The 19,997-nt window shown below is 37.5% G+C and overlaps 2 protein-coding genes across 6 annotated transcripts in view; one reads left to right on the top strand and one right to left on the bottom strand.

The window, feature by feature from the left end:
* The window catches only part of Hdac4 (histone deacetylase 4), a 108,681-nt gene that overhangs the window by 15,100 nt on the left and 73,584 nt on the right, over window positions 1–19,997 (top strand). The gene's annotated exons all lie outside the window — the stretch shown is intronic.
* LOC145935931 (uncharacterized) lies at window positions 4,360–6,949 on the bottom strand. Of its 2 annotated transcripts, XM_083037733.1 has the most exons (4): window positions 6,430–6,920; window positions 5,502–5,780; window positions 4,529–4,848; window positions 4,360–4,453 (listed from the first exon to the last, which is right to left on the bottom strand). In XM_083037733.1, exons 1-3 carry the CDS (start codon window positions 6,847–6,849, stop codon window positions 4,603–4,605), a joined length of 945 nt encoding a protein of 314 aa, XP_082893859.1. In that variant the 5' UTR covers window positions 6,850–6,920; the 3' UTR covers window positions 4,360–4,453; window positions 4,529–4,602. The 2 variants fall into 2 exon arrangements, with proteins under 2 accessions (XP_082893859.1, XP_082893861.1); XM_083037735.1 differs by lacking the exon at window positions 4,360–4,453 and having other exon boundaries at window positions 4,710–4,927; window positions 6,430–6,949.

The raw sequence follows: 19,997 nt of genomic DNA, 5'->3' as shown, positions 1-19,997 counted from the left end.
AAGAACCTTAAAACTCTGCTTACAAAACTATTAAAACTCGATGTGTAAAAAAATGTGAAGTTGGCACCCCTATATTTTGAAACTGATTTTCGTTATCATAATGAACTATTTCTAAAAATTATCAAGAACCCTTCCTATGGTTCTAAATAACTCAGAACTCTTAACAGAACTATGATAGCATAACATAGGGGTGCCAACTTCACACACCTCTATTTGATGCGGTACATCATGCAACAGTCATTTTCTAATCTTTTTCGCAAAAAGTTGCCCGGTGTTTCTCACGCTCTTTCTCCATGCGTCGACGAAAGAACTGCGCGAGTTATCCTTTTACATCGTTTGATGTACATGTCTGAGCAGGAGGGTTCGATCCGAATAAACGGCTGGAAACGAGACTTTAATGGTTTCCACTCTGCTCTGACCGCGACTCGCTCTCCTAGCCTATTAAACTAACTATGTAGACCAACTCGCATCAACCGTAAAATACTGGCTTGCCGATACGTACGAAAGTAAACGTGACGGTAGGTAAAAAAAAAGGAGTGAAAAATGGAGAAGATAGAGAAAAAGAGTGAGATAGAAAGAGACAGAGAGGATAGCGTGATCTTCTATTTTAACGAGCGGCCTATGTTGACGCGCGGAAATGAGAGACTGCCGGATAATCGGCCGTGGTTTCTTAAAATTGTAGCGCTCGTAAACTCCCAAGTGTCGACGAAGGTGTGATTGAAAGCGCCAAGATTTTCTTCGATCGTAGCTGACAACGCGACGTCCCGGAAGACTCATTTAAGATCGTTAAGTACACGCTCGGGCTAAATTTAACCGACAAGTAAATTCCCGAGAGCAAGACTTGGAATTATACACGATAGAAAACTTGTTTAGTCCTGTGTGTTTTGTCATATCTAAAAGAAAAATAACTAGAGGTAGATAAATAGAGAGAGAGAGAACAGAAATATAAAGACGTAATTTCTGTTGCATTTATTTTAAATTTATGCGTTGTCTTCTTTAAAATATAACATATTTATTATATATATAAAAAAATATGTCTACTATAGAATAAATTTATGGAACGTGTACGATTTAGGAAAAAAAATATTATGGTGATTAAAATCTTCGATATTTTAAATGAATTCTCTGCGCGATAATTTCAATAATTTTTGAATGATCGGCTAAGTTCTTTGCATATTCATCCGCATTTATAAGATTCCACAATAAAGTATAAATAAACATTTAATGATTAAGCGTGATCCACGTGCCAGTCCTTGAGAATTACGATAAATATGACTTTGCCCCTCGACGAATTTACGCGATCGCTATTTGTCGGAAGACTATTTTAATTGGAGATTTAGCAGAATCGACCACTCTCTCAGAGCGTTTTGAACGCGGCTAGGCCAGGCGGGGATTCGCGAGCGTATTTTCATCGCGGCCGCAACCATATGGCCATATTACCGAAAGTGCGAGGCTATTTCCGACCGGGATTCACTATTCTGAGAGCTCGACGTAAGCCCTCTCCGGGTTTGAGGTTTGTTGGGGGGGCGTTTGGCAACGCGCGCGAAATACCGCGAGATTTCGCAAAACAAGCATCTCTCCTTAGATAACGATGGGCGACGCGTCCGCGTGACGTCAATACGGAGGTTTCATTCAAAAGCAGATCCGTCTTTCGTCCACGTGTATTTCGCGCGCATTTCGATATATTTATGAATCCCCGATGAGAGCGATGCCGCGAAAGAAATACCTTCATTTCTGTAAGTTTGCTTACAGCCGGCTTACGTATGTATTTTGTAAGTATACTTAATAATTCAGTGGAAAGAAAAGCACTCTTGCTCTTTGATATAAAATATAAAATATCCAAGGATATGTTTCAATTTCTTTAATTAAATATATCTATTTTTTAAATTAAATAAAAATAAATAAGTTTGATATTTTATTTTTTTTTATTTTTGCGCTTGTTTTGAGAAATTAATTTAAAAATTATTATGATGTCACAAATTATCAAAATATTTTATATAATAATATGAGACACATTAAAATTGATTCAAAAGATATATTAGCTTGATTATTACGAGAGGAAAGCATGGATTATTATTATTAAAAAACAAATTTTAAAAGTCTTTATTTCAAAGAGAAAGAGAGAAAAAGTGGCCGAAGAATTAAAGCTTTTTATATGATTCTTTACACCTATAATGTTTTTGAAAAATCGTTGTTTTCAAATTTTCATATTTCTTCCTTTAATGGGTTGAGTTGTTTTCGCCAATACTCGAAAGCATAACTTTAACTACTGTTGATTCACACGCTTTGCCCCTGAACGCTTTTGCAGCTCTTTCGCTATTACATCTTTTTCGAGGAGTGTTATTTTGACGTTCCTCTTTCGTACCGCTTTTTGTTGACTGTGTATTTTATTCATTTAAAAACAGATCTTCCATCTCTCGAAATAAACGCGACGCGTAGTAAGTTATACATATGTCTGGATTAGCGTGTGCGCGCCAAAATTATTTTCCCGTAAGAATAAACTACGATCCATACGTGTGTTGATCAAAAACACGTTATTTCCATTGCACCAAAGACACGATAAATATACAAATCGTTTGATTTATCGATAAAAATCTCGTTGCAGAGTAAAAGAGACAGAAAGTATTACGCGTGTATCATTTTGATCTCTCTAAAAAAAAATAGATTATTCAATAGTGATTTCCTTATACGAGATATATATATATATATATATTTATACGTCAGAATCGCGCGCGCGATATGATTTATATGACACGTTTCTCTATAATTGGTTTTCGCTAAATCCGACATGTTATTTCATCTTCTTCGGCTTCTTTTGCTATACATAAAAGATCATTTATGTTAATTTCGCTCGACGCGGATTGACTGCAAATGGACGGATTATTAGCCGGACTCGCGCGTGTCCGATATAATATCGAGCTTTCATCTCCGAGACCGATGTATATTTACGTCGACAAGTTATTCTTGCCGAAATTACGCCAGCTTCGCATTCGCGTTTCGCTTCTGCTCGCGCGATACGTCGACATCGCGTCGATATACAGTGAATTCCCGGAGGATCGACGATATTTTCAGATATCTGCCGTGCATTTCCTGGGTATACGCGCTATTTCTCTCCCCCGTTTCCCTCCCACCTCCCCGCGCTCCTTGGTAGGTGCATTCAAAACCCCAGGTCTCGCCCTGAGTCGGATAATCTCGACATCGCTTGGCACGTCTTGGCGACGTCAATGCGGAGGTTTCATTCATCGTTCCGTATATTTTCGATTCGTCCTGCCTCCCTGCCCCTCGCGTCATCTCTGTCGCCCCCGGGTTTTCTCCTCCACCCGCGGACCTCACTTGTTGCTACACTGACGCATCATCTCCTATATATAGACCTTGTCGAAACGCCCGATATTATTTTCGACATTCTATTTTGCTGCTGTCGATCATAGGCGATCGAGAGGCGACCGAAGAGAGAGAAAGAGAGAGAGAGAGAAAAAAAAGGAGTAAGCAAGAGATGCGGTTATATATCCGATACGGCCTAAAAATAGCCGGTGAGGTGAGGTGTCGCGGGTAGGCACGGGGTGTTATTACGGGACGAGATAGATGGATTCGCAAACCGACCACTGGTCATTCCGGAGTTAACGACTCGTGTGAGAGACGACGTTAATGTTTGTTGCCCGCGCGCGCGAGCTCCTATTTTTAGACGACCTGATCGGCAACTATACGGGCATCGTCAAGGCCGCGCATTGCGAAATGCGATTATCGACGCTAGTGTACGGCTATGTTGTGCTGTAAGTCGCCGGATCATCCGTGTGATCGTTCTTTGTGTGACGTCGACTTTTGCACGTGTACCATTCCGTGCATCGGTCCGCGTCGACTTTAAATGAGGGAGGTTAGGAGGAGAAGGGGGATGTAGGATTCGCTCGAAGCCGTCCATGTATTTATAAACTGCATTTTTATATACACACATATATAGGTATATATACTGATGCAAGTTTGTTAAATCCACACGCGGGCGTGTGCTCGGTTCTAAATAAGGATTACGGATCGTACTACCATCGCGTCAAGTCGAGCTAAAATTTGCTTCGATACACAGTAAAATTAAATTTAACGCTGCCTCTTTAAATCGAATTAGAAGCTATTTTAAAAAATAATTTATGAAAAATTAACTTATCATGCCTCTTTTTGATATGAAATTGAAACTTATAATAAACATTTTTTTATTGATGATTTTTATTTATATAGGAGATTTTTAAAGAATTTTTAGTATTTACAATTATATAAATCGCTAGTCTTTGCATTTACTAGTTATATGTATGTACACAAACATTGATTATATATCACTAAAGAGATGATTTTAAATCTATATTTGTAATTTACTTTTTTTATTACATATATTTTATTACGATATATTTTATATTACGACCATCTTTTTATTAAACAAATATTATATCATCTTGAATCTGGGAAGGACCTGAAATTATATCGTTATTAAGAAATTTCAAATCTTTATTTATCCAGATGAAACGTTCGAAACGATTCTACTTACCTATTTTTTTCTCAATATCGATAAATAATTCTCATTTAGATATCGAGCTAGGTATCTCTTGCTCGGAATATTTTTTAATATTTTTCTTTGGGTATATATGCGATTTGTCTGCTTCTCAATATCGACCAATTGTATCTCATGTAATGACCAATCGAAACCCATAATATAAGGCCGACTCCCAGCACTTTGATGGCCATCTGCTTGCGTGCGTCAAAATTTTGCGAGGATGTCCAGCTCAAAAATTCAACTAGATCTTTTGCCATTTGCGACTTGGTCGCCGGAGTACCGTCATCATACTCCACCGCTCCTTCAGTTAGCATCTAAACATGATTTTATGTTACTATACGTTATAACGCAACATCGAAGAGCATTAGAGCGCGTGATTAAAACTCCATTAACCTAGAAAATTAATTATTAAAATATTAATAACGCTTGACTATATTATCTTTCTCGATAAGACAGAATTTCCTGCGTAATGATTACATTTGCATTATCTCAAATTTATGACGGGAATAATTTGGGAGACCTTTATTATGTCTGTCAGATATTTTATGTCATATATATACTAAATCATATTTTGCTATTAATATTATATCATATTTTGCTTTATTTACTTATTTCGTTGTTATTTATATATATTTTCATCTATTTCTTTCTCTCTCTGATTCGATCTTTCTTTAGCAAAAGAAAATATTCTGAGTTATTAAAATATAAAGATTTTCAAATATTAACATTTAATGATATAAATATTTTATTTTATTTTAAACAAAACTTATTAAAATTTCAATCTGAACGTAGATTACAAAAATATAATTTATAAATGTGTTATTGAAGATCGCGGAAATAATAGCGATGATTGGTTGAACTTTATCAAATACGCCAAGTTGATTGAGGATTTTGTAGATGAAAGAAACGATAGGGATTTTTCTTTCAAACTCTCTGTACATAACAAAATGTATCGAATAATATTCACCTGTGGCATCCCCATTACATTTCCGGGAAAGTAGGCATTGAAATATTGCTGATCGGTTAAAGATACACCTGCCGGCGGCTCCATCCACCCCGTCAGCAAGGAAAATAAATAATTCCTACCGTTTCTTTTGGTGAAAATCATGTAGGTCAGATCCGGTGGATAGGCACCGAAGTTTGCCGCTTTGACTGCTTCGTCATTCGGATAAGGAAGTGGCAATAAGTCGGACAATTTTCCGGGTCTCGTATAATAATTTCCCTCTTCGTCCGGTCCATCTTCAATCTGCATATTTTAATATTATATTATTCAATAAAATAAGAGTCCTTTGAAGAAAATTAATTTAAAATCACATATTTTACAAATATAATTTGATAATACACAGAAATCATTCATCCATTGATTAACCTTGTTGAATAATCTCTTACATTATATTAAATTAATAGCATAACAGTGGCTCTCAAAATCAAGATCAAATGATTGAAAAAGTTTTTTAAAATTATTTCAAAACATATTTTTTCAAAAGTATATTGTTTATATTTTTTTCTAATAATATGCAAGCTACGAATGTATTTTCATATATACTGCTTTCTATCTTTTTCTTTTTTGCTTCATTGTTAAGAAAATTGTTAAGGAATTTTGGAGAACTTTTTGACATTCGATGAATAAGTAATTGAATGCTTCGCAAACACTGTTGCCGATAATACCGGATAGAAACGTATATCTCGCGCTATATACACGGAGTTAATCTCATTTTTGCGTGGACGGGAAACGTTTCTGGCAAGCCAAGCTTATAATTGAATTATGCGTCATCGTACGACGTGGAAGTCAATTACGAGAGAACTGCGAGGAGGAAGTGGCCGCCAGAGAAACGCCTATTTCGCGAAAATACGAGGATACCGGCGCGCAAAATAAATTCGAGCCTACCATCTACCTCGTGCTCGGCGGCGATAGCCTTGACCTCGTCCTCCGTATGTGATACGTCGATCAGATCCATGAATCGTACGTAGCGCAGGCTGTGGCACGTGTAACACACCGTCCTATAGACCTGCCAGCCCCGCCGCACGGCCGAGTGGTCCAGAGATGTGAACAGGCCATTGAAGTCCCAAGGATAGCTGGGCAGGTGCGCGACACGTTCCGCGGCTTGGACCGATCGGTCCAGGAAGTATAAAAGCGCTCCGCAGGTGGCACTTACGCCCACTAACACGCCCAGACTTTTCTTCAGGACTCCCCTCCATCCACGCGACCATCCAATATCTTTGCACCACGTGTAAACACGGCAGGATTGATGCTGTCGCCTAGAGTCGCGTTTCGCTGCTAATGGAAAATAGTTTCTTGTTAAGAGCGTAGCCATTTTTTTTCCGGAATGACAGTCTTCCGAAGCAATCGATGCGGCAAGTTGAAGATCTGTAAATATACCGGATGTCGCATAATATGTGGAAAGTATACCCCATCTCTCGCGCAACCCTCCGATGAATTTTTATCATTAAATTATTTTAATTGGAGTTGATACTATTTGTATTTCTGATCTTAATTCGTTAAATCTGTTGTAATCAAAAAAATTGAGAAATTATTTTGATTGATGTCGAAAAAAATATTTTCAAGCATAAATTATTAATAGATGAAAAAGATATAAAAATGCACGAATTTCATCAGAAGAAGTAATTTGTGAAGAGGGATATTACTACTGATTTCAAATAATGACTATGGGGGATTTCTTCGTTGTATAGTAGCGTGCAAAAAAAGAAATAAGTATACTAATCCGAAATGATAATTAAATCTACTTCCCATTTCCGGTGCATTTTTAGAGTCGGTAAGAGGGGAAGAGATTGTCTCGTCTCATCCATCAATTTATGGGTTGCCGGACTACATCCACTATATACAGCCGAGTGTATATGCCGAGAGAGGATGTTGCAACGGTCTATAATTAGAGATATTCGCGTCCCAGTATCGTAAATACTCGGCTTGGCTAACGTTTCGAGTGGCACCCCAGTTCAAGGAGAGAGATGAGGGGGGCTACCTATACGAATAAAAAGGCATCGGATCCGCTTCGTGCCGTTTTCGAAAACTGCAGGCGTGGGCGGTCATTTAGACAAGATGCACTCGACTTTCCTCGAGTGCATCCAATAGAGAAAGCAGGTCCTCGCGATGTTCACTCGGTGAATCTAATCCGATTGAGATTCGATTTAATACGAGAGTCTCGCACGATAAGTGTTTTGTTATGCGTTTATTTATAACTTTTTCATCTCAAAAACAAGTTACTGCGTCGCATTTTTGCTGAAACGTCACAACTGTATCTTATCGATATCAGATTCTGCTTGTAATGATATATAATTTTTAGAAGCACTCGAGAGATAGATGGTTTGAATCTATTTTCCTATATTTCAACGTTAACTTGCAAGTAATGATACTATATTTACACATCGCGCTAAGTAATCTAATCACGCTCTTCAATATCGTGCAACGACAAAATGCATTCATTGGATATTTGCGTCGTTTGCTTTACGATCGCTATATGAATGTGATCGTGTAAAGTCTGCAGCTTCTGTCATATGATTAACAATACACGTGCGGTTTATTTTACGAGAGATCGAAGTCGCAGAGAGTCAAGTCGTAATAATCCGATCAAGTTGATTCGGACGTCGCGTTTGTATCGTAAATCCAAGTTAGACTCTCGTCGGTCACGTATAAAAAAAAAATCTTAGCTACTACAGCTAAATTTTAGGTATCCCTATATTACCTGAAATTTAATTATCATGTCTAACCTTTAGCTAACTGTGGTAACTAATATTTTTAACTATAATTTAACGGGGAATTATCTACTAAATTATAGCTTAAAATTATTAGTTATCATAGTTAAAATTTAGGCATGTAATAATTAAAATTCAGGTGTAATATACATTGAGAGCATTTTCTCTTAGAATTTACTCTGAAAATCATGGTAATCGTGGGACAATATGATATGGAAAGAATTTTATGAGAATTTCTCTGATTAATATTTATCACAACAAAAAATAATATCTATCACAATATAAAATATCAAACATGTTTGATTAATTTTACTAAACTGCATAGTAAAATTAATGAAACATATTTTATATTTTATTGTAATAGATATTATTATTTTTATTGTGATAAATATTAATCAAAGAAATTATCATAAAATTCTCTCTGTGTAGGTACACCTAACTTTCAGTTATAGTAACTAATATTTTTTTCTACGTAAAAATATCACGATTCGCGAATAGACACGTGGGCGTCTCTCCGATGTTACGTCGAAAATTGACATTTCCTGTCATTGCGTATCTGCACCAGGCTCAGGTGTCGCGAATTCTCAAAGCAGAGGAAAAAAGGACGTAGGAGGAAGTAAGAAAAAAAAAAAAAAAGGAAAAGAACAGAGAAGGAGAGAGACGAACACAAGAGTGCACATTATCGTCGCCTATCATACTATCGTGCAATTATGTTACACAACGTCGTTACACAACGACGTTTTACAATAAAGGCACAAACCCGGGTGTATTTCCGCACCGCGTTATAAATAAACCACTCGGTTATGCTTGGCATTATGCATGCGCATATTGGCGCGCTACGCCCGCGTGTGTGCGTGTGCATATTGCATATGCGTGCGAGTGTTTATGTGCATGCGCATGCACAAGCACCGACGAACGGACAGTGTAATGGCACAACCCGAAGGCGCATCCTGCCGACTCGAGAATAATTGCCAAAACGATTTTTCCCTAGTGTACTTACGAGGCGCGAGGCGAGATTTGGGCCGTCGCGTTTTACGATTGTCTGCGCCGAACGCATTTAACTCTTTAACTCACGTTCCCGAGGCTGTTTCGCGCGTTTTATGCTACTCCTAAAACGCATCTTTCTCTCTTTCTCTCTCTCTCTCTCTCTCTCTTTCTCTCTCTTTTGTCGGCCTTTTTGCGCCAATTTTCCGCGTTTTTCTCATTCTATTTCCGTATCCTGAAAAATTTTTTATCAGCTATTTCTGCGCTTTAATTCTGCGCTTAAATCCTTCTCTTATTTTCTCGCGCTTTTGCTGCGACTGTTCTTTGTGATGCCGATATATTTTGCATAGAGATTATTTTCATTGGCTCTTGCGGACGAATTATTTGAAGATACTTTTACCAATAATTAATTATTTTTTCAACATGTTCTTTTAAATTTACATTAGATGGCGCGACATGTTTGTTACAATATATTTTGCATCTTTTTGAAAAAAAGAAGAGAAATATTTATTCAAGTTCTGTTCTAAAAATAAATTGTTTATTTTTCTTTTGGAGAAAAGCAAACAATCCTTATCAATAAAATATATGTCAATAATATACGATTTTCTATCATATCTCTCTACTTCATCTTGATTAAACTTATCTATAAAGTTATAATAAATCGAAAAGGTATACAAATAATAAATTCAAGATAAAAACAGGCTAATAAGAGCCAAGTACAGTACTGTTTTGTATGTCACTGAGATTAGGATATACAAAAGAGATACCTAAATTTTGTCTAATCAACCCGCTGAAGATGGTCCAAAAGAAGGACTGATTGTGAGACGCTCAATTTAAATAGAGAAGTATTTTATAACAAAATTGTTGCGCCTAATTTCTGTCCTTGGTTCTTATTATAGCCTGTTTCCATCTTGAATTTGTATTTATCTAAAAAAATTCGCAATTATAGAATTTCTGAATATAAAAAGGTGCGATATTAAAATGACATTATAGGCTATATGATAAAATTGAATTTAGGGATTTCGTTCGATTTCCATCCAGTTTCATCTGATTGCGCGGTCACTTGGAGACTACGAATAGCCGTCTGGCCGAAGTTAGGCGGCCCGGTGCATAATTAATCCGTTCGCTCCTTTCCAGAAGCGACTCGGCGAAGATTGCGGTTGATTGAAAATCGATGCGAGCCGATTCACCTTCGTTCGTACTTTCGGCCGTTCCAATAGAATATAAGGACCGTTTATTTTTGAGACTTTTAAGCACACCACCGACGCGAAAGAAAGATACATACGTTTGAATATCGCCATTGCCGTATCGTCTCTTACATAATTGATCCCCGGGGTATAGATAGGTAATATGGTGTCGTGGTCTCTCGCGGCGCGACGGTCAATATATTGTTGAATAATTTACGTATGCTCGCGTTCTCCATTTATTTTCTCGCGGAGGATTTTCACTCCCCGATTAAAGAGGGAGGGGATCGTGCTAAACAAAAAAATGCAAAAAATTGTAATCGTCGCAGAGCAGCCGAGCCAGGCACCAGGCGTCGATTAATCGAGGTTGAACTTCGCCGAGCGGCCAAATAATTCCGTGTCGCGTGTTAAAATTGTTTCTCGCGCGGGCGGAAAGGAGGGAAAAGGAAACCGAACCGAAGCGAAATTATATCGCGACACTTCGGAGACCGAGCGCGGTTCATTATTAAACACGCGCCGAGGCGGTCGAGTGATTTCGCGAGATTTAATTCCGTCCAGCGTCGCCGGGAGTTCAACGATTAGTTTGCCGATTGAGTTTCGTTACCCTCCCCCGCGTCTCACATCCCTCTCTCTATATGTCATCTTCTTAGGAGATAGTCTCCACTTGTATTTTCAAGCTGGCTTTGAACGCACGAGAGGCATAATTTTCGCGGTTGGAATAGAACTGGCTTCATCTTCGTCGTCTTCGTCGTCTTCGTCGTCTTCGTCGTCGTCGTCGTTCGTGTGAGTCGGCTACAAATACATTTCGCATAATAATAATAACGATCCGTGTGCCGTTACTCGTCTAATAATAGATAGGATAGTATCGATCGACACCGCGACTCTAAAAGACGATATCTTGTCGCGTTATACCCTCCCATCCGCCATCTCTCGCCGCGTAATCTCGGCTATTCGCGTTCGACGCCGCACAACTAGCGATTTTACAGACGCGATTAATTATTTCCCTACAGACGGCGATTATTGGAATTCTCTTTCCTCGAGTATGCACCCTGTCTCTCGATTTCAGACTTTCTGCTCGCGGCGACGTTCTGCCGCTGTCTGTAATTTTGTAGTAGTATTAGTTGAAAAGTTTGGCGTGAAAAATAATCGTTTACTAATAGGTGCAGAAAACGAGAATTGATCTTATTATTTTTTCCCTCTCTCTTTATTTGAAATATAATTTAATTATTATTTGTCTATATTTACAAAACACATAAAGTAGTATTTATTTGAAAAATGTACAAAATAAATGCATATATATATATAGTGTATTTTGAACATGAATATTTTTATAAATGGCAATTTTTTTATAATCTTTCTTGACGAAAAAGACAACAGGAAAAGTGAGTAGTATATGAGTCAACATTTTTTCGAATAATTTGAAATATGTTTTTTTTTAATACCAGAACTGCGCGTATTTTTCCTTATTTGTGAATCTTTTCGCTCTTTTATATACTCTTCTCGCTTTGATCGTTTCGTATATTTTTTTTATGAAGTTTTGATTCTCTCTCTTTCTCCCTCTCTCCGTCTTCCGAATTAATCCGGGCGAATAACTTGTAATTCCGAAATAACACGGCGGCGATAAAAACGGATCAATTCGTCCTCGAGCGGAGCTCATATCGTGCGGCATCTTTATCGGCCGGCCGGCTTATCGAGCCTGTTCCACTTACATCTTTTTATTCGCGGTTAGATTATTCTTAATGAACGCGACAGCTAAAAATAGCAGGGCGAGTCCGCGAGAAATCGTCGCGCGCCCGATGGATGGATGGATGGCAAAATCCATCCGCCCTTATCGGTTTGCGGTATGAGCTCTCACGATAACGCTATTTATATCGTTCCTCTATACGGGACGATGTCGTAGGAAATACATCGTAAAGATTGACCGCGCCACGAAACCACCGTTGCACTTTGCACTCGAACTATCGAACATGCTGATGTCTCTCTCTTTCTCTTTGTTCTTGCGCAGTGAGTGTAGTAACGCAATTAGAGAAGACCGAATGTAATTATAACGTCTAACATAAATCTCAAGTTTGAAATCTTGATTCGTTTATATTCGTATTTTTCAATCACTTTATTTTATTCAAAGATTTCAATTAATTGATTCAGCCAAGAATCGATAATTACGACTTATTCTTAGAACTTACGAAGGCTTCTGTTTTTAATCAAATCAATACTAAATTGATTATTTAATTTTGTAATTATTATTTGAGAAGAGCGACGAATTTATAGCCATTCTACATCGTCAAAATAATTATTATATAAATCATAATTAGTAGTTGAATTACGACAGTATTATAAATTAATAGTAGTATAGAGATACATCCCCACATATTTAATTCATAATATTATTTATTAATTTAGTCAGCTGTTGTACATATATTCTTATATTCCGCCGCGCGCATTTCTCTATATCGCGGGCTAAAATAGATATTTAATTTTATTCTATTTTGTCACTCGATAATAAAAGTACGAGCTGTTAATTGTCGTATATTGCCCGCGGAAAACGTCGTCGCTTTCGGTCCCCCCTGCGCTCTCTCATGTCGGAGGTGCAATTTATTGGCCCCTAATGGAGACTTCGCGCGCGCGTTAGCGGCTCGTATATTTAGCGCGGCTATAACGATCGATGGCTATGCGGGGAGATACAAAGTCAGCTGTATAGCTGCTACGAAAGTGCGTGCGCTCGTGTAGTTAAACGCGTGTACAGGTAGCCCGTGCGGGAAACGAATGTGTGCCCTCTCGATGCTCGCTCACGTGTTCGCGTCGTCCATGTACACGTTGCATGCAAACTTCTCGGGGCTGCGGGCCGCTAAAGTGACAAAGAGGGAGAGGCAGAGAAAGAAATAGGAATATAGAGCGGTATTTCACGTCGCTGCGACTGCTATTTTCTGTTCGGTCTCTCCCGAGAGAAGAGAGCCGGGGAGAAAGAAGGAAATGTCGCGAAACGAGACGATTCGATCGATGCAGATGCGCGTTTAACGTCGCTCTGAAACCAAGTGTATGTACGTGTATCCCGCGAAATGGGATGGATATAAATAAATCTCTCGCATAGGAACATAATTTTTAAAATTTTAAAGCGAACCGCATAAGAGAGAGCGAGAAATATACATGTCTTCTCTGGAAACTACAGTCATTTAAATGAAATGGAGAAAAACTTATGGTTGAATATAGTCGCTCTGTATATTGTGCTATAAGAAACAGATACGATTCTATATTTTATTCGAAATTTATGAGAGATATCCTTAATCCTCTTCGATTTTATGTCAAGACCAATTCAATATAGTATTTCACGTATAATTCTCCCAATACGCAAAGCAGAATACATGATTATTTTTATAATGTCCAAAAAGTTGCCTAAAAAACAAAATTGATTGTTACATACATTATAATTATCGCTATAGCGATAAAATTTAAATGAGAACGAAATTATACATTGACTTATTAAACCGACCGAAATTAATTTCCCTCCCCGAAAGGTCAACAATCGAAAGCTGAGATAAACGTTCAGCGAGTTAATCTCGTAAGCCTCATTAAATTCACACTAAACTTAGATATAAGTACTTTTCGCAAAATAAAATATATAAGACACGCCTTTTCATTATATATAATTTAATATAATATAATTTATTTTTTTTTCATATATGTAGATAACAATTAACTTTTAGTTTAATTCGCGCGTCATATCAAGTGCTCAAGTACACGTTAAACGCGAACTAATGAATTGGGGGTGAGGTGTTTCACTCACCCCCTTCACCCTCTTCCTCACTCTCTCTCTCTTTCTCCCCGGCCCGTGTGGCTGTATGTAGTGTTCCCATAGCAGCATTGACCGCTTCTATTTATATAACACTCTCGTACCTTCGTCGCGCCCCCGCGCGCGCGCACCGTCTTCGCGCTTCCATCCACCCCGCCATTCGACCCCTTGTCCTGCACGCGCTCGTGTCCCGCGTCGTGGACGTACGGAAATATATACAGATACAGAAGAGCTACTACCTGTGTCTCTGTATGTGTGTGTGTGTGTACATACTCGAAGAGGCACACGTGGGCGGATTGTTCGCGAAGTAAACGTCGACTTACCTAGATTCGCGAACGGCGCGCTCGTCGATTTCCATCGATTCGCCCTAGCCATGCGAAAAGAAAAGCCTCCTCGAAGGGGGATGAAGAGGGGTGAAGAGAAGAGAAAGAACTATTTTCAGCTATCTTCTACGAGACGAGCGCGTGAAACTTTTTTTTGCACAAATAATAATGGACAAACTCGGTGATTAATTCGTAATTCGGGCTTTAGTAAAGGTGATTCGATCGTTATCCACTTCTTATATATTATTAAAAATATATTTTCGAGAGATGAGAAAACGTTGCATTATTTACATAATGTCGCAGACGCGTCGAATTTTCAGACAGAAGATATTAATAAGAAATATAGGGACGAAGTTGGGGCGAAAGGAAAGGAACCTTTTATCGGTTGATGGCGAAGATACATCGTGATCGTTTCTTTTATATGACATGTGTTATATCTTTAAATAAAGTTCGCGTGTTTGTGTACCTGTATGTGTGCATCAATTTCAAATTATCCGTCATTCATATTAACTGTGACACGTATCTAGCTACGCTCGATTATGTCTGTATAAATAAAAGCGACTTATCGGACTCGACAAACTCCTGCGGTTATTTTAAGTCGCATAACGACGGTAACTTTTTTTTATGACGGATAAACTCTTGATTATCGACAAAGTCTGGTCGAACGCTATTAATAAAACAAGCGAACGCGTGCAACTCTCTGTCTTTGTACTATTTTTTAATAAACGATAAGTTTTCCGCCAAATATAGCAGGCCGTCGTAAAGAAAGGAATAATTTTATTCGGATATTCCAGGATGCGAGATATACTATTCGACCTTGATTCGGTAACATAACCCGCCATTTTTATCCGATATAAATATATATGTTCAGGACTTGTACATATAAATATCCAATTTTGCCATTAACTCGGAACATTTGATCGTCTTGTCTAAATATATTTTTTTGTTAAAGTTAATAAAATTTGTTTTCAAAACTACATATATTCTGGAAATTCGAATAAAATCGTATCGCGTGTAATAATTTAATGTTGTAAAAAATAAAATTGTTCCGTCTCCCGAGATTCGGATCGACGAAATATATCAAGTAGTGTTGGTTTTAAATTCTCGATCTTTTTTTAAGCTTTGAAATCTTAAATTAATATATTACGTAGAACACGAGTGAATAGTTTCTAATTTTATATGTTTATTTAAATCATTTTACATTTTTCCTATAAATTAACAAACTTTGATTTTTCTTAAATCAGAAACCATCAACTTTCTCTAGTAAACTTTTGCAATTTATTGTATTTTAAATGAGACGATGGAAAAAGTAGGAAGAGATTGGCATTTTTTATTTATGACTCGAAGACAAAATGGTATATAACTTTCCAGGATTTCTAGTAATTTTAGATCCCGGGTAATTTATGCGCAAGCATTATCAACTTATTGGAAGGCTCTCTTCTATATCTATATTATCTCTCTTTTTCTCATCTCTTTTAACAATTTCTCTTAAAAATATTTAAAATCGATAAGTCTTTCTGAATAAAATTATCCTGTGTGATTTTTTCACGCTCGATTATTTGAAATTTCCGTGCAAGATATGCCTCTGAGGAAAGCCACTCGACCGAGTGGAAATGCAAGCGAGATGGAATTTCGTTGAGCAAGGCGTGCTTAAGCTTGCGCAGAGATTAGATCGCGAAAGGACGCCCTTCCTACGGCGATGGGATATACAGGAAGGTCAAGGTCTCTCGATGATGGATTAACGCGTACACGCGTCGCACGCGATTTAGAAACTACTACCGATGCACGCGCGAATTTTATTTTCCCGGTGCATGTAGAGGAAAAAATAGCTCTCTCGAAAAACTTAATCTTCGGAAATCGATTTAAGTTGTTTCTTTTATTTCTCGTGCGCGTAAATCGATTGCAATCCTGATTAAATGATTCTCCTTGTCAAATATTTAAACACGATCTAACATTATTCTAGCTTCAATCTTTTCATGTTCGCTTATTTCTGATATATAGTGTTAAAAATAGAACGATGATTAAGTTTTAATGATGTATAAATGTGGGTAAACATTTATTTTTTGACACTTTTCTACCTATAGTACATCAATCTGCAAACTTTTTCACGTGATATTTCTTCTTGCAACAGTAAGGATCGCGCTGGTATGGTAACAGCAGTCATACTTTCTGCACGATCATTTATGGAAGAAGTAAGTTTTCTTTTGAAAAGTGGGTCGAACACAAGTGTACAGTATTCGCGTAACGGGTTGGTATCGTAGAAAAGAACGGGAGCAATCCCGGTGGCAAAATCAATGGAGCGCTCGTATTCTTTCCGGTGAGACATCTTTGATTTCTTTTATAGAGTCATCTTTCTCCTCGTGTCTCTCACGTGAAGGGAAATGCGCGAAAACAAACTATGGAATATATCAATTGTCAATTTCGTCAATCGTAAAACTACATGCTATAAGGGAATTTTATTCCACAAAGATGCAACAAAACTTTTAAGATTTAGATTTATTTACACTTTCGATATTGATATAAAAAGTCTTATATAATTTTAGAATATTACGGTTTTGTTTTCAATTATGATCAATTCTTCTGTCAAAATTAGGAAAGGCAATGTAATGAATCGGACCATATATATTTGAGAAATTTTATATATACGCGATTTAAATGCCTCTTTACAAAAATATTCTTAAACAGCTATTATTGTACAATATTAAATGCTAAATATTACATACCAGAACATTAAGAAAATATTAAAATTATTGATAAATTAAGAACTATTATTTTTTTACTGTTGCAATATAAAAAATTTATGCACATTTATTACAAAAATAATAATTTGGGATATCACGTAAAAACATTTGCAGTTGTGTCAATTTCTCGAAAATAACGAAGATACATATAATTGATGAACATATAATTTTTATCACCGATCATTCTTGTTAATATTCTTATAATAGTCTGTAAAAATATATCTATAATAATAATGTGTGGAAAAAATGAAGTTAAAATAGAACAAAAAGAATGACAGAGAATTCTCTCACAGCATGTGTATACAAGAAATGGATATAATTAGATGAACATATAATTATTTTATCACTAAATAATCTTCTTTGAAAGATCTAGATACGATGGATAAATTAATATTTCTGTCTTCAATGTTTGAAAATAATTAAAAAAAAACAATGATTGTTTGAAACATTGCAAATGGCAATATCATTGCGTATCCATGTCACGCGCGACAGGAGACACACACATTACGAGCATCGATATACTATATACAATGGACGCGATATTCGGGCGAGCCTCGAATATTCGGAGCATCGGCACGGGTTACACGAGCGGCGTGTTCTCTCGGTGTATACTCGGGGTAGGATTAGCGAATTTGCCGCATACCGTGCGCGCATGCACACAATCGACCGTTACACATTGGCGTTAATACCGACGTGGCCGTCGAGGTGCACACAAAATAGCGCGTTTATTTTCGTCGACACCATTTATTTTCGCCCTCTCTCGGCACCTCACGAGCTGCTCTCTCTCTCTTTTCGATGATGTTCTCTAATCGAATACCGAATACCACCGTTTCAAGTCGACTCGCTTTCAGTCGTCAACAATTAACTTAAATCATCTGTAACAAATGCGCTGCAATTTATCAAAGAGTTGTAGAAGATGGGGATGAAACGGAAATAACAGCACTGAAATGATTAGGATCTATCCATTTCTTGTACACATGTTGTGAGAGAATTCTCTGTCATTCTTTTTGTTCTATTTTAACTTCATTTTTTTACACATTATTATTAGATATATTTTTACAAAATATTATAAGAATATTAACAAGAATGATCGGTGATAAAAATTTTCATCGATCGATCCGAGTATCGTTCCACTTTGTAGGTATATCGCGCCATCGATTTAGGATTAAAGCATCCTCTCGCCTGATTTTTAGCGTTAATTCGCGCGCATAAACGAGTGCAATAACGGGATGAGGACTCGTTATGTCACACAAAGGCCGCGAGGGATGGATGGGAGAGGAGACAAGATGGCCAAACGAATGAGCGAGGAAGAGAGACGAAGGAGGATCCATATAGTTTGAAATCTATTCAAGACTCGGTTTTGGTAGCCTGCCAATTCTATTTTCTCGAGCGAAGGCGGGTTCGCATTGTGCCCGCGCTAATTTTGTTACAGGCTGCCGCGTTGTGTTCGCGTGTGGGTAGTAGATGGTAATCGTGGTAGTGCCGCTGCTTCTATTGCTGTTCCCTCGTTGCAGCTTCCATCCATTTCTTCGTTTTCGTTAGAAATACGCGCGAGAAAGTCATCGCGCAACATCTCATCCTTTGATATCAATCCTTTTACACGCATATCATTCCGCGATCACTCGTTAACGTGATGATATTTTTCCCATAAATTGCTGTCATCTGTCTGATAAACAAAAAAAATTTCATTGACATTAATGTAGTTATTCGTTATTTATCGCGCGAATCGTTCGAGGGATATTAAAGAATTTCTTTCGCGAGTGCGTCGAGAGCTAGGTCGAGGAAAGTCCCTATCCGTGTTTTTCACGCGATTGACAAAAAGAATTTTCATTCCGGTGGCGAGGCAAAACGCCTGATAATTTATCGCAATCGAAGGAAGCGAAAGATAATAACAACGGATCTATACACCGACTGAAAATGTGTCGTAAATAAAAAGTCGCCGCTGTATTTTGTAGCCGTTTGTAATCACGTTGGATTATTCCCTCCCTGCAAAAATGATATACGTCCGTGAGAATTATTTCCAATGTGCAATTGCTCGTGACGTTAAGAGTTATAGACGCTGGATGCGCGCTCATAAAAAAATTTGAATTCACGGCGAAAGAGCCGTAGCCTGAAAAACACGCCGATCGATCGCGCACGTGAAACGTTTCTATTTTCGTCCGTTGCTGCACCGACCAATGTTGTCATCGATTACTCATCCCGCGTTGCTTTTTACTGCATTTTTCATCGACGCTCGCATAAAATGCTTTCAATGCGCGATGAAAAATATAAGCGATGAAAAATATAGGCGTCGCCTTCATCTCTCCTCTCCTTCCCTCTTCCATTCCCGTCTCCCCGTTTAATGTAATTCGTAGCGAAATTGTACCTCTAAATCTTACCCCAAGTGGGGCATTTCAATAAATTTAACTCTTATCGAGATAGCAGTGAAATACTTTTAAACTACGAGATACTTCAGCGCGATGGCGCCGGACATTTATTACCCTTTTATGCGGTGATACATATACGTATGTATATACGGTGTCCCAGAGCCTTGCAAATCTGGCTACAAATTCTATGAGTTGAAAATATTTCTCTTTTTATTTAAAAGGAAATAAATTTGAATATAAAAATACATATAAAATACAAAAAAAATTTGTACATATTTTATATATAAATATAAAAAATATGTATAAAATTAAGTTTTCTTTTTAAATAAAAGGAGAAATATTTTATAGAATTCATATATAATATACT

This window comes from Prenolepis imparis, unplaced genomic scaffold, assembly GCF_030444845.1.
Source record: "Prenolepis imparis isolate NDT839.2.m4 unplaced genomic scaffold, iyPreImpa1.0 SCAF_5, whole genome shotgun sequence".
NCBI classification, from domain to species: domain Eukaryota; kingdom Metazoa; phylum Arthropoda; class Insecta; order Hymenoptera; family Formicidae; genus Prenolepis; species Prenolepis imparis.
This window is presented reverse-complemented; position numbering and strand designations above follow the sequence as displayed.